Genomic DNA, 15,866 nt, shown 5'->3' with positions numbered 1-15,866 from the left:
ACTTTGAACCCTGAAAAGTAACATATGAGGTTTCCACCCGACAGAGACGATATAATATAAAAGATAAAACTCCAAATCCCAAGAGGAGCTGAGCTTGGAGGAATTCATGCGAAAATTCACGTTTTTTGGTTTCTTTTTATTACGGTTTCGGGTGCTTATTTCCCACACAATGGTGTAAAAAGGAGCTGTATAGTTACTAGTTATTTTAGCACACAGTGCAACACACAGCACGCACACATCCACACACACACACACACACACACACACACACACACACACACACACACACACACACACACACACACACACACACACACACACACACACACACACACAGACAGTCACTCACGCACACACTACAAACTCGGGTATTATTTTTGTAACAGTTTTCTACTGATTTTTATTCCCCATATACAACGGTATAGCAACAATGAGCCTACAGACAGTTTCGTTCTCAAATAAATAGACCTTGGTGTGCCATCAAAGCGGGATTTATTTTAAAACAAAATTTAAATTCGACTTCCCTTCTGACTGGAGGTGGCAAGGTGACCATGTGATTAAGTGACCATGTGATAAACCCTTTTTCAACATCTTTTATTCCCCAAAGTCAAATACATTGTTTTAATATAGCTCTGTGTGTGTGTACTGTATATATAGGCCTATATCAAAAAAGAAAAGAAAAGAAAATTCATTTTTCTCAATCGAAAAATGAATTTTTCTCCTCCCCACCAAAAGGGGAGCTGCATCTCCCTCAGCACCCCACTTCCAGCGCCCCTGTGCTCCAGCGAACTAAAAGTACTATCTCTCTCTCTCTCTCTTTCTCTCTCCCTCTCTCTCTCTCTCTCTCTCTCTCTCTCTCTCTCTCTCTCTCTCTCTCTCTCTCTCTCTCTCCCTCCCTCCCCCAGAGTCTTACGTGGCGGACTTTGACGGCAGGAGCTCTCTGCTGTACCGGTTCAACCAGAAGTCCATGTCCACGGTGAAGGACGTGATCTCCCTGCGCTTCAAGAGCCGCCAGGCCGAGGGGGTGCTGCTGCACGGGGAGGGGCAGAGGGGCGATTACATCACCCTGGAGCTGCACCGCGCCAAGCTGGCTCTCTACCTCAACCTGGGTGAGATATTAACTCAGGGCCGGATCTAAGCTTTAGTAGTATGTGGGGCATGAAGAAATGCCAGAGGGGCGACTTGCAGCGCGGGCGAAATTTTTTGTAGGGGTCATAACGCCCGAAATGCATAAAAACCTATGCATTTTGGCACTCTTATACCTATAAAACACAATACAAACAGAGAGGACCAGGTGTTGCCTTTTGTCTGTCCTTTACCCTGAAACAAAGCAAAGCAGCATGTACTGTATCTATTAGGCATCTAGCTTGAGGCAACCCAAATGAACTAAAATCTTTGCTTCTGGGGGTCCCTGGAACAAAATATTTTGAGATGGGGGTCTGTGGCCAAATACATACCATTTGGGGGGTCCTTGACATGACAAAGTTTGAGAACCACTGATTGAGGCAACATTTAGCTTGTCAGGGTGGTTGGAGCGCCTCAGTGCGGCTGCAGAGTTCATGTATAACCTCTCTTCCAGAGTAGAGAGAGACACTAGAAACTCTGCTGGAGAGACAAAACAAACTGCTGAATGAAATGAATTAGGAAAAAAAACTCGAAGGGACTATATGGCATTATTTCTGCAAGTGGTAAATACACCACAGATGTGCTGAGTCTTTACATGCTGCTTGCTTGCTTGCTTGCTTTCATTCATAAGGTGCCCTTTTTCACTTGAGCACCCCCTCCTCAAAATGTCTGTGCACGCCCCTGCATATTTTTCACTTGAGCACCCCCTCCTCAAAACGACTGTACACGCCCCTGCATATTGTGGGATGTGTTTGTTAATTTCATTAAACGTGGGGTCCTTTGCAACCATTTTCAAGAAGAGTCCTGCAGAGAATTCCTGTTCATCATGTGAGCTTTCCAGAGTGCCACAAAGTGGGAGTTCATTAACTACAAGGAACTTTACTGAACTACACAAGGAACTTTACTGAACTACTTCTCCTATGGTTTTGCAGATAGTTGAAACGTATCCTCTGCGTTTTACCCATCCTGTAAGAACCAGGAGCAGTGAGATGTCATTCAGCTATGGCTATGGTCAACTTGTTACAGTATTTTGTCATTCTAATTTACTAACAGTAGAGCAAACCTGTAGCCAGGCAGGTGCATAGAAAGAAGAAAAAGTTTCCTATTTGCAATTATGTGCTGTTTTCGGCGACCGCTGCTGCGTTGCGAACGGCGACGCTTTCAACATAGGGTTTTTCAAAAAGTCTTAGAAGGATTCAAAAGACAGTTATAGAATCGGGTCAAAATTCTAATCTTCACGACTTTTAAAAAATAGCAGATCTACAAGCTCGCAGCGCGGCACTCGTTGCCGCGCTGTGAGCTTGTATATCTGCTATTTTTCAATAGTTAAAGCTTCTGAAGGAGACTAGGGATTTACCCTCTTTTTAAGTCCGTCGGTCATAGTGGTTACAGTTTGTTGTTGTCTTCCAGATGACACCAGGCTGAGGTTCAGCAGTGGCCGCGTGGCCGTCACACTGGGCAGTCTTCTGGACGACCAGCACTGGCACTCTGTCCTGGTGGAGCGCTTCAACAAGCAGGTCAACCTCACGGTGGACTCTCACACGCAGCACTTCCGCACCAAGGGAGAGGGAGACTCCCTGGATGTGGACTATGAGGTGGGTTCCACACAACAACAACAACAACAACAACAACAACATCACATGGAACCAGTAAGACTCCCTAATTGGGAGATAAGCGACCGTCAGGTCCCAGCGTGATTTTAGGCCAAAATGTGTAGGAGCAGTGTCCAAAAATGTGTTCGAAGAAATCGGCCTGAAGGTGGCGCTAAATGGGACAGATCCATGTTGATGGCATGAGTGTAGAAGAGCAAGTGTGTGCCGATTTGCGTGATTTTAGGGCAAAATTTGTTGGAGCAGTGTCCAAAAATGTGTTTCAAAAAATGGGGCTGATGGTGGCGCTATATGGGACAGATCAATGTTGATGACATGAGTGTAGACACACTGTGTAGCGATTTGTGTGATTTTAGGGCAAAATCTGTAGGAGTAGTGTCCAAAAATGTGTATTAAAAATCTGCCCGAAGGTGGCGCTAAATGGGACAGATCCATGTTGATGAGATGAGTGTAGACATACTGTGTACCGATTTGCGTGATTTTAGGGCAAACATTTTAGGAGCAGTGTTTTGCAAGAATCTGCCTCATGGTGGCGCTAGAAGAGGGCCATGGAGGTTGTGATTTGGCAGGCAAGGAGTGTGTGTGTGCAAAATTTGGCATGGATTGGGGCAACGGTTGCGGAGATATGAGCAGGGCAAAAGTGTGACGTGTAACGTGTGACTGACGGACTATATTATTTTTCGTAAGTGAACGCCTCACTTGATCATACACACTACAGTGTCTCACAAAAGCATCAAGGCACCAGGCACCTACTGTAGGCACGTGCACACATAGACATCAAAGGGGGCTTGAGCCCCTGCACTTTTATCAATCTGTAAAAAGTGCCTTCTCCAGACCATGAATGCAGTTTTTTTTATGGTGAAAGATATTAAAACGCCCTCTTTCCATGCCATACCCAAAGGTAGCATTCAAGAGAATTGCCTCGTCCAAACTCTCCTGAACTTGAATGCAGCATCTTATGTTGAAAGACTGCCCTCTCTGTGTAGAAATCCATGCTTTTACACCAGTATCTCCAGTATTCACTTGATTATGCTTAGTTCAGTGTGGTATCAAGCAGTGAAAATAGCCGACCTCCAAGCTCACAATGCGTCGCAGCGCAACTAAGGCCAGACGCCCTTAGTTGCGTGTCACTCGCCATCTCCCTCTCCCCATTTCCTGTCAACCTATTGTCCTATCATCAAAGGCAGAGAAATCCCCCCCCCCCCCCCCAAAAAAAAAGAAAATTATATATATATATATATATATATATATATATATATATATAAAGGATATATATACAGTAATAATATGTAGCAGATCCACAAGCTCGAAATTTGAGCTTGTCAATCTGCTATTTTTAATACTTTTGAATTTGAATCCTGAAAAAGTAACAGTTTTGGACAAAATGAGGTTTCCACCTGACAGACGAGATGCAGGATATGGATATGGATATGGATATGGATATGGATATGGATATACAGTATAGGGGATGGGGATGGGGGCATTCATGCCTCTGGTCATACATTTTTCATCATAAAACCCCTGCTTATGGTCAGGCTAAATTAAAATACATACATTTACATTTTGATAGGATTTACATGCCGATATATAAAAATCTTACAATTTGATGAAAATATTAGTATGTTAAATGTGTGCTGACCTGGATTCCAAACATCAAGTCACCATGATGATCGTTAATTTGCGTGGGGATTCAACCGGGGTGCTCGGCCAAGTAAAATATAACAAGCCCAAGGAACTAAAATATGAATGTATTCCTTACAGCGTTCCACCAAGGGGAGCATAAATCATGTTTAAACTATTCAGAACGGGTACACATTATTGTGTGTCATTATTTTATGCTTTAACTATTGAAAAATAGCAGATCTGTAGATCTGCTATTTTTGAAAAATCGTGAAAATTGGATTTTTTACCCGATTCTATAAGTGTCTTTTGAATCCTCCTAAGATTTTTTTGAAAAACCAACGTTTCTATGTCAGCAATCTGGCCGGCCATCGTCAAAGAAAAGGTCCTTTTCACTCAACTGGAGCTAGTTAGTCTGTTCCTGAGAGACTACCATGTCAGTGGTTCTCAAACCTTTTCATGTCAAGGACCGCCAAACTGATATTTATTTGGCCACGGACCCCCATCTCAAAATATCTAGTTCCAGGGACCACCCAGGAGCAAAATTTGAGTTACAAACGTTCGCTTTGAAAATACATTATATTCAAAGATTTGCACACATTTTCACAACTTTTTCAAAAATAGCAGATCTACAAGCTCACAGCGCGGCACAGAGTTGTGTGAGCTGTGAGCTTGTAGATCTGCTATTTTTCACTGGTTAAAGCAGTCAATAATCCTAGGCCTAAACGGGTTAAACCGAATTTGACCTGGCTGACACAACCATATTTAGGCGTATGTATGGATGCAGTGTTGTTCAGTAATTGGGGAGAAGAAAAAAAAAAAAGCTTTTGAAAGAGGTAACTGATTTCATGGCATGCATTTATTTTTGTTCTGGGTGTTTCTTGGGGACACGGAGGGGGTGACCTGGATTCCAAATATATATAAAAAAAAAGAAAATCACAAAAAATACTACTGTGAAATATGTATTTAAAATGCGTGTTGGGCCCTATGCTCCGCTCGGTGCAATATGGCAAGATGCTGCTTAGCGCCAAGCACTAGATGTATTCTGTATCCCCCCGTTTGGGGGGGCCTCAGCCTGGTGTCATCTGGACCATAATCAAGTGAATATATGCCTACTGGAGATACTGGTGCGACAGCATGGATTTCTACACAGAGAGGGCAATTCTTTCAACATAAGATGCTGCATTCAAGTTCAGGAGTAGCCTGGCGTTGCCAGCCTCTATCACACACTTCGTTTTGGGAAGAGAGTCTGGGATTTCAGGAAGAGTTTTCATTTCTGGGGTTTGCCCCAAACCACATGCCCCAAGCCTACAGAAACCACGTGCCCCAAGCATACAACCCTGATTGGCCAACCCTTGAAGCTGGTTAAGGAAATAGAATCTCAATGGATCGGTGCCAGACCGTACTACAACACCACTACCGCCAGGGGGTGTTGTTGTGTTCGGTCTGGTTTATTAACCAGGCAAGTTCAGGAGAGTTTGGACGATAAAATTCTCTTGAATTCTCCCTTCGGGTGTGGCATGGAAAGAGGGTTTTTCTATGAAAACTATGGTGAAAGAATTTCACCATAGTTAAAAGTAACTGCGTTCACCGCTACACCAGCTGTCCAGGCCGTGGATCTGCTTCTTTGATGCTTTTGTGAGACACTGTAGTACAGTACTGTATGTATGATGAAGTAGGACGTTCGTTTATCAAAATAAAATAAAAAAGTTAGAATAATGGAGATAGGAGGTTTCTGCCCGACATACAGTATGGCACTCAGACTCAGTGGTGGAAAAAGTCATCTCACATTTTTTACTTTAGTAAAAGTATCAATAATGCAATGTAGAAATACTCCGTTACAAGTAAAAGTCCAGAATTCAAAATGTACTTGAGTAAAAGTACGAAAGTATTGGCATCAAAATGTACTTAAAGTACCAAAAGCTTTCACACACGTTGTCTAAAGTGCAGTAACTACAATTTTGGACACACCGACTTATTTGTGTAGGCCTATCCCAAAGGTCAAATTAGCCTTTGTGATTTTGGGGGGTAAACAATTACCTGGAGAACAGATATAACAATTAGTGTAATATCACTTACAGGATATGCTGATATCAATGTTTTTTTTGTGGCACATAGATATGATATGATGATATCGTCACTGTCGGGCAGAAACCTTGTATCTCCAAGTTTCAAATGTGTCTGTTTTTTTTGCAAATTGCTTCATCATACAAGGCCGTCGCACAAAAGTAGTGAAAACAGCCGATCTACAAGCACACAACGCCTTGTATCCAAAACGAACGGTTTTGGACATACAAGGTTTCCACCCGACAACGACGATATGATATGATATATGATACGATGATTATGTGAAGCTGTTTTTTGACCCCCATTCAAGTCATATTTTGACCCCCAGGTCATTCACACACGCAGCCTTTGTTCCTTTGTTCTTCTCTTCAAAGCTGAGCTTCGGGGGCATTCCTCTGCCTGGCAAGCCTGGCACCTTCCTCAGGAAGAACTTCCACGGCTGCATGGAGAACCTCTACTACAACGGCATCAACATCATAGACCTGGCCAAGAGACGCAAGCCACAGATCTACAGCGTGGTGAGGACCTTTACTGTATATCATAACTTAACTCATTAAATGCCAGGCCAGAGTTTCCCATGTTATTTCAGTATCCCCAGACTGCCACAGCCCGGAGTTTCCCGAGTTGGCAGCCATTTTGAAAAAAACTTTTTTTTTTTTTTTTCAAAAACATATTTATATATTTTTTTAATTCCAAAAATGCCTAAAATGTATTAGGCATGATCGCAATCGCGAAATTGCATGTTTAGCCCCATAACAAACACATCTTTCAGAATGGCAGCCATGTTTGTTTGTTTTGTTTGACTTTGAAGGCTTCTATCTCATGAATGCCTGAACGGATTTCCAAGCAGATTTTTTTGTTTGAAAGCTGTGAAAAAGTACTACACATATGGTGCATGATCTAGGCATGGGCGTGCACGATCCGTGCACTAAAAATTGACCCGTGCACTAGAAATTTAGGAACATGGCATCCTGGTACTTGGCGGCCATCTTGAAAAGGCAATGAATGAGTTAACAAGCCACAGACTTGTACAGACAGTACTGCTTAGTTCTTGTCATTGTAACTCAGTGTTTCATTTCCTCGCCTACCTTTTTTCACAGACGGAAAAAAACGAAATAAAAACTAAGCTACAGTATATGACTACTAAAACTATAAGACTAAATGAATTTATAATTTCGTAAACAAAAATGATAATTCATGAATGAATGCCACATTTTATACCTGTACGTGTAAAACTAGCGAAAAGGGGTGCCATGGCATTGGTCCGAAGGTTCATTAGTCTGAAGGTTCATTAGTCCGAATTTGTTAAAAATACTATGCCTAACTCTAACCCTAGCCCTAACCTTAACCTCAGTAACCCTAACTAAATTCGGACTAATGAACCTTCGGACTAATGAACCTTCGGACTAATGAACCTTCGGACTAATAACCTTTGGACTTATGGGCAGTCCCCGCGAAAAGGCTGTATCATATGCTTAGCGAGTATAAAGTATGAATTTCTATTGGACCTAGTACGGTAAGTTCAGAAGTAGGTGAATGAAAAATGGAGGAATTAAATGATATTGATAACAACATTACTCAGACAGAAGTGCAGAAAATGTACCACGTAGTGAGATAGAACAAATGAAAAGAAAACCATGCAATATCGAGAGAATAACAAAGAGCTCATGACTAAATAATAGCTACATGGGATCCATCGGAACATAGTCCCCCCCTCCCTTTGCCTGAAAAGTATCCGTTTTGGATATTGAACAAGGTTTCCTTCCGAAGGCCGATGTTATGCAAGAGCAGCTTAGTGTCGAACAAGGAATGGCAAGGGGGGGTGGGCGTGGGGGTGGGGGTGTTATCATAGTAGGCACCGCGGTGATAAGCTATCCACCGCGGTGTAGTCTTTTTAAGTCATAAAACTACAACATTGCGTCATTACTCGCGGTGAAGAGCTATCCACCACGAACCCCGACACATCTCTCTGTTTTTACTTTCAGACAAATCGACCCATCGCCCCGTTCACTGATTGGTCGATCTAGACCAGTCAGTCACAGTGATAGGACTTCACCGTGACTGACTATGATGGCCTCCACTTGTTTTCTCACTTTAGGTGGATATGCTTTACACCTAAAATTTGCGGTGAATAGCTCTTCACCCTGGACTCTGATAGAGGCTTACCAACACCTAACTTTTCTAAATCAAATCATCCACGAGGGTTGTTGCATAATGGTGTCGAGGGACCTCAGACGGAGAAAGGGTGGGAGAGGTCCCTGGCTGAGAACCACTTAAGGGGGCTGAGAAAGTGCGAATTGTCTTTGTTCTTACTTTGGAAGGAGGTCAGCCCTTGGTTGAATGGGGGTGCGATGTACCCACTGATCCATTCAGTGCAGGTTATTATTACCTCCTGCCATGCCGCAGCTATAGCCCGGAGGTACGTTTCATTATTGAAGGTAGAGGGGGGCCCCGGCCCCCCCTCCGACCCGTTTGTCAAGGTCTTGTGCCGCTTTAAATGACACCGCCATCCTCGCGAATACCGCGAACCCTCGGGGAAAGGGCTTCCGGCTCGCTGGGCCTCACGCCAAGCTAAAAGAACAACCGCCGAGCCGAGCTAGCGCTTCAGAAAGTGTTTCACACGCCGCCTGCTTCACGATGCTTCACAAACTGTTTCACACACCGCTCGCCCTCTGCCCGACAACTCTCTCTCTCTCTCTCTCTCTCGCTCTCTCTCCAACACACAATGCTAGCATTAGCATGAATAAGTTATGCAAGTATAACGCGAGGAGTGGATTGTTGCCAGCAGCGTAGAATGTACACTCTGAGAGTGTACGAATGGAACAAAATGGACCCTTATTTTGATCTGTAACTCTGAGAGTGTACTGTATGAATTAGCCTCGCGAGGCCAGACTGTTGACTCCAATGATTTGCAAACGCATACAGTCTGGGAGACAGAAGTTCTAATCATGCATATCCGGTATGAGAAGAGATAAAGCGGATGTGAATCCTCCTCCCCACTCCTGTTTTGTTTTTACAGTCGCTCACAATTATCCTAATATAAATAAAAAATCATCTAAGCATATGTACTGCTGCTTATCAGAAATGACATTTTAAAATATATTTTCGTGAAAGGAAATGCCAGTTTCCGTCGTACGGCTTTCGGGAGCTGTAGTTCTAGACTCTATATAGCATTCTGAGATTGTGGAATAGTTGTCTGGCTACGCGAGACTATGTACGAATGAAACCGAATGGAACCAAATGGACCAAATCAAATCTAGCTTGCGGAACTGCTGCTTTTGAATACCTTTGTGTGACACTATAGTATGATCAACTAGGGCACTCCTGTTAATTTCCTAAATAACTAAAACAACAACACATTCCAGTAAGACTCCCTAATCGGGAGATAGCGACCGTCAGGTTGCATACACAAACTTTAGAAGGCAATGATAGCCAATCAGGAGTGAATATGGGAAATGGGACAGATCCATGTTGATGATCTCTAAAGTCATGTAGAGATACTGTGTACTGCTTCGCGTGATTTTAGGGCAAAATCTGTAGGAGGCTAGGAGCAGTGTCCAAAAATGTGTTTTGCAAGAATCGGCCTCATGGTGGCGCTAGCAAAGGGCCATGTGAGAAATGAGGGGTGGAGGGTTGTGGTTTGGCAGGCAATGAGTGTGTGTGCAAAGTTTGGCATGGATAGGGGCAACGGTGGCGGAGATATGAGTAGGGCAAAAGTGTTACGTTACGTTACGTTACGTTATGTTACGTTGCGTTAAGTTACGGACAGACGGACAGCCAGTGGAGCTTTTCATAGAAACAAACAAAAAAAGAATATGGAGATAAGAGGTTTCTGCCCGACAGCAGGTCCTTTAATTAAATCAGTATCAGTGCTCTAAGTCACATTGAGATGAAGATGACGATTCCCCCCGCGGAGGGTTTCCTCTGAGGCCGCCGTGCGTCTGGCTGTCGTTGCCACTCTGTTGTGGAGGTATGAAGATCGATGGCCGCGACGTTCAGTCCTCCGCGCTGCGCTGACCTTTTCCTGTGTGCGTGGAACTCCTGTCCTCTGGACTCGCTCTTCCTGTCCCCACAGGAAGTCCACGGTGCCACGATGTGCCCCTGACATTTGACCCTCATCCCCCCCTGTAGAGTGACACCTTCACGCACCCCCCACACACTCAGTGATGGAGAGTAACAAAGTACAGTGCATGTACCCAACAGTGGCGGCTCCAGGGGTGGGGGCTAGAGGGGGCTTTAGCCCCCCCTGGATAAGGCTTAGCACCCCCTAAGCCCCCCCCCCCCCACCCCACACACCCAATTGTGATGAAAAATATTTAAGGAACAAATAAATTAAATATATATGAATATGTGAAAGACAATTGACTGACTTCTATGTAAACCATACTATAAAACTGTACTTTTTTAAGCTGGAAAGCATCTTCAGCCTCACAAAAACCCTATCCGATTCCGAACACCTACAGTACTCAGAGTTGGAGGGGGCTTTAGCCCCCCTGGATAAGGCTTAGCACCCCCTAAGCCCCCCCCACCCCACATACCCAATTGTGATGAAAAATATTTAAGGAACAAATAAATTAAATATATATGAATATGTGAAAGACAATTGACTGACTTCTATGTAAACCATACTATAAAACTGTACTTTTTAAGCTGGAAAGCATCTTCAGCCTCACAAAAACCCTATCCGATTCCGAACACCTACAGTACTCAGAGTTGGAGCTGAAAAATCTGTTCTGTTCAGTTATCAATACCCTAAGCCAGAGAATCTTGTTTGTCATATTAGTATTATTAATTATTGTTTGTTGCCAAAATTAATTAGCCCCTGCTCTAAAAAAGCCAGCTCCCCCATAGCCCCCCCAGTCACAATTCGCTTGAGCGGCCGCTGGTACCCAAGTACTCACATCCCCCCATGACCAACTTTCTCCCACACAGAGCCTACCCCCGGCCGCGTTGTGAGCTTGTAAAACTGCTGTTTTCACATTGGCACCTGACAAAACCGGATGAACCACGGTAGATTCGAAACCACAACCTCCGCGGTGGTGGTGGGCAGGGACTTTTACCACTGCGCCACTCGAGCGCTTGGACTGGGTTTTTTGATACTCTGTACTTTCTCTCTGTCTCCCTGTCTCTCTCTCTCTCTCTCTCTCTCTCTCTCTCTCTCTCTCTCTCTCTGCCTTTCTCATATACTTTCTCTGCTTCTTTCCCTGCCTCCCCCCTCCCCCCCCTCCCCCTCCCTCCATCTCAGTCCTGAGGAGAAAAGGAGGCCAGGTTGAAGGGATTTTCAGTCAAGGGTAGCCATTTCAGATGTGACATCACATTCTTAATTAACCTCGTTGTAAATATTGTTGATCTTGATTGGGGCAAGGTGACCGTGTTCCCTCTCTCTCTCTCCCTCTCTTTCTCTCTCTCTCTCTCTCTCTCTCTCTCTCTCTCTCTGGTCTCCCAGGGCAACGTGACCTTCTCGTGCTCGGACCCCCAGCTGGTGACCTCCACCTTCCTGAGCTCCAGCAGCAGCTTCCTGTCGCTCCCGGCGACGACGACGACAGCAGCGACGGCGGCGGCCGTGTCTGGCGGCGCGGCGGCGGCGGCGGCTCAGGGCTTCTCCGTGCGCTTCCAGTTCCGTACGTGGAACCCAGACGGCCTGCTGCTCTCCGCCCGGCTGGCCCCGGAGCCCCGGAGACTGGAGCTGCAGATCAGCAGCAGCCGGATACGCCTGACCCTGCACACCTCCACCCAGCACAAGGAGGAGGTCTCCACCCTGCACACCTCCACCCAGCACAAGGAGGAGGTCTCCACTGGTGAGGGGACGGGCCACACGCACACACGCACGGGCACGTGCACACGCACACGCACACAGGGTACCTACTGTTTAGTGGGAAACCAGAACCAGAACGGCGGCATAAAAATGCAACAGCTAAGAATAGATGAGACCCTTTTTTTTTTTTTTTATTCCTAGCTTGCAAATTAGGAGCACAGACATAGTATTTTGGGATGAGGAAGGGTGGCTCTGTAGTGTAGGCTCCGCGTGGAAAATATGATATCGTCCCTGTCGGCTGGAAATAGTTTTTTGATTTTTCTTTTTTTAAAGAGAAAGTAAAAGTGGTGGTCTTTTATAAATGTCAGGTTTTATAAATATTACAGTACAAGAACTTGACTAAATCGAAACTGCATCGGAGCCATCTATTGTTATTTGTATTTTCTTTTTCCTGAAAAGTATCAGTTTTGGACATTCAAGGTTTTCACCCGACAGCATGGTTTCTATCTGACTGTGATAACAGCTCTGTTAGCTAGCTTATACCTTCCTATATCCCAGCGTAGCAGCCTGACAGCTCATAATAAACGTGCACAAGGCTACAATACAAATAAAGAAAGAAAATGTGCATATATATATATATATATATATATATATATATATATATATATATATATGTGTGTGACGGAGAGAGTCGCAGCCCCAGCCTTGAAGCCTCAAAAGTCTAGTATCTCCCTCGGGCCAAAGAGATGTCTCTTTGGTCTAGTGGTTAAGATATTGGACTTTTGCGTGGGAGACCCGGGTACGAAGCCGGGTGGGGAGGTTCGGATCACCTCCGTTATATATATATATATATATATATATATATATATATATATATATATATATTGCAATTAATTTCTACATTACAGCGTTTGAACATCATGATCATGAGTTTGCTCAAAGATTCATTCAACCAGGAATTTATTTGATTATTCGTTCAGGTTTTGAACTGGATTGTTTGGAGAAGGAAAATACCAAGCTAAAAGAAAAACTAAAATAGGCCTATAAATTAGTATTCCTTTCGGCAGTCTACTTAGGGGAGCATAAATCATGTTTAAACATAATTCGACCTGGTTTGAGGGATTAGGCTTATGCTTGTACTGTTGTTCACATATAATTGGCCAGAAAATGCACTTTTCAAACATTGAAAATGGAACTTCTCTCCTGGCATGCTTTTTATTTTTTGTCTGTCTGGGGTTTGTTTCTCAGGGACAGTGCATAATATATTAATAAACATTATTGTAAAATATGCCGGAATGAACCCAGAGGCTAGTCTTCATCCCTGGTCCCCGGCCAGGTGTACAGCTGGCCAGGGACTATGGATGAAGAATGGCCTGGGTTATTCACTGCTAGCTACAGATCACTGCTGCCCAGTGGTGGGAAATGCACTCCAATGCTTCCATTTACAGTAAGTAAAAGTCACGATACCACAATGTTGAAATGCAATGTTAAAATTCAAAGTACTGTATTCAAGATGCATCAAAATATACTTAACCCATTAAGGCCTAGAATTATTGAATGCTTTAACCAGTGAAAAATAGCAGATATACGAGCTTGTAGATCTGCTATTTTTGAAAAAGTCGTGAAAATGTGTGCAAATCTTTGAATATATGTATTTTCAAAGCGAACGTTTGTAACTCAAATGTTGCTTCTGGGTGGTCCCTGGAACTAAATATTTTGAGATGGGGGTCCCTGGCCAAATACATATCATTTTGGGGGTCCTTCACATGTAAAGGTTTGAGAACCACTGACATACCCGTAGTAGTCTCTCAAGAACCGACTAACTGAGCTCCAGTTAAGTGAAAAGGACCTTTTCTTTGACGATGGCCGGCCAGATTGCTGACATAGAAACATAGGTTTTTCAAAAAACCTTAGAAGCATTCAAAAGACACATCGGGTCAAAATTTAAAATGTCACGATTTTTCAAAAATAGCAGATCTACAAGCTCACAGCGCGGCACTCGGTGCTGCGCTGTGAGCTTGTAGATCTGCTATTTTTCAGTAGTTAAAGCCTAAAATAATAATACACAATAGTGTGTACGTACCCGTTCTGAATGGGTTAAATAAAATTGTGGCTTATTATTATGGGGCCCTACTATTTGTCACATACATTGCTGAATGAGAAATGTGTTCTACATATTTGACCCATCTCTTGGAGCGGTGAGACGCAGCCCTGCCGCACTCAGGAACCATTTTTTTGTTGTGTGAGGCGTTGGGTGTCTTTGGTGTGACGTGACCGGGGATCGAACCTCAACCTCCCAGTCTCAGACACTCACATCACAAGGCTGAGCTGGTTTATGTATCTTTTGTAATAATAATTTAAATCTGCCAGAGTATAGGTCAGGGGTGGGCAACTTTGATGATGGTGAGGGCCACTATATTTCCACCTTCACCCCAGAGGGCCACATTGCATATTGCTAAGTCCTACTTTGTCATTCTAGTATTGCATACAATAGAAGCAAAAATAGCCGATCTACAAGCTCAAAACGCATCGCAGCAATTTTAGCTTCTTTTCAATTGGAATCCTGAATAATTTTTAGTTAATTCTTAATTGGAATCCTGAAATGTAACATTTTGATTTAATTTCAAACGCATTTAGTTATATACCGTACTCATGTTGACTTTATGAACCTAAATACAAATACATTGGTCATAAACATTTTTTATATACAACTATACTAGTCATTAAGCTACTTATATAGACTGATGGAATTAAAGCAGGTCTTGTTTAGAATTGTAACAGCTGAAATCAATAATATATCGGTATTCTGGTATTAACCTGCGGGCCGCATCAAATCAAGTGAAGGTGGGGGCCGCATGTGGCTCCCGGGCCACCAGTTGCCCATGTATGGTATATAGGTGAACTAATATCTAAAGTGTTCAGATAATTATGGCAGAGTAAAACATGCGAGTTGTAGGGGAGTAGGAGTAGGCCTAGTATAAAGCATTGAAAAAGTGAAAAGTGAAAGGAAAAACACCTCGAAATTGCACTTGATGAGTGCGGATGAGTGACGAGGTCTGTACTCGAGTTCTATACTGTTATTTTTGTTTGTTATATTTTCACCATTAGTGCACGGTGCCTTTTATCATCAGCAGTAGCCTGTGGTTTAAATACTAATAATGGTATAATGGTTGGCTGATCTTACAACCTAATAGCTCAAATGGACTAAAGTAGATGTCAACCATATAAAAACGTCACTTCCACTTCTCTCATCTCTGGACACATTTACCCACCAATGACTAAATTGCATCTAAGAAGTTGTTTTTCTCCTGCTTTTAACAACTTGGGTGCCAAACTCGTTCAGTAACGAGTTAAGGCCACTAGGGGTCACCCTGCCAAAAGGAGTTGTCTCGTTCCTGAACGAGTCAACGAAGGGTTAACTGTACGTGCAGCTGCCTGCCCTCCGAATGACCCGAGTCCATACGTCACCCCGTAGCTGAGAGAGAGAGAGAGAGAGAGAGAGAAAATGGCACGAGCTGGTTGCATTGATTTCCATTCTAGGCTCAAACATAAAAAGGGCTTTATCTATGAAGGAGGTGAAAAGAACGCCAGGGAAGCAGAGATCTGATTGTTTTCACGGCGACACTTTACCGCGGTTTGGATTTTAGTTTCGCGAGCGTTTGTAAACAAATGGATTATCTACCTCAATC

At 43.6% G+C, this 15,866-nt stretch overlaps 1 protein-coding gene across 1 annotated transcript in view; it reads left to right on the top strand.

Annotated features, from left to right (window-relative positions):
- The window catches only part of LOC308308240 (contactin-associated protein-like 5), a gene marked incomplete at both ends in the record, with an annotated part of 253,821 nt that overhangs the window by 156,919 nt on the left and 81,036 nt on the right, over nucleotides 1-15,866 (top strand). Inside the window, 4 exons of the mRNA XM_080753618.1 lie at nucleotides 906-1,109; nucleotides 2,518-2,720; nucleotides 6,797-6,940; nucleotides 11,869-12,220. Of these exons, the coding sequence (XP_080609744.1) occupies nucleotides 906-1,109; nucleotides 2,518-2,720; nucleotides 6,797-6,940; nucleotides 11,869-12,220 (903 nt within the window). The remainder of the gene's footprint in view (nucleotides 1-905; nucleotides 1,110-2,517; nucleotides 2,721-6,796; nucleotides 6,941-11,868; nucleotides 12,221-15,866) is intronic.

The sequence above is a fragment of the Nannobrachium achirus genome, assembly GCF_963921795.1.
Source record: "Nannobrachium achirus genome assembly, chromosome: 22".
Taxonomy (NCBI): Eukaryota; Metazoa; Chordata; class Actinopteri; order Myctophiformes; family Myctophidae; genus Nannobrachium; species Nannobrachium achirus.
The sequence above is the reverse complement of the archived record's forward strand: the minus strand, read 5'-3'. Positions and strand labels throughout refer to the sequence as shown.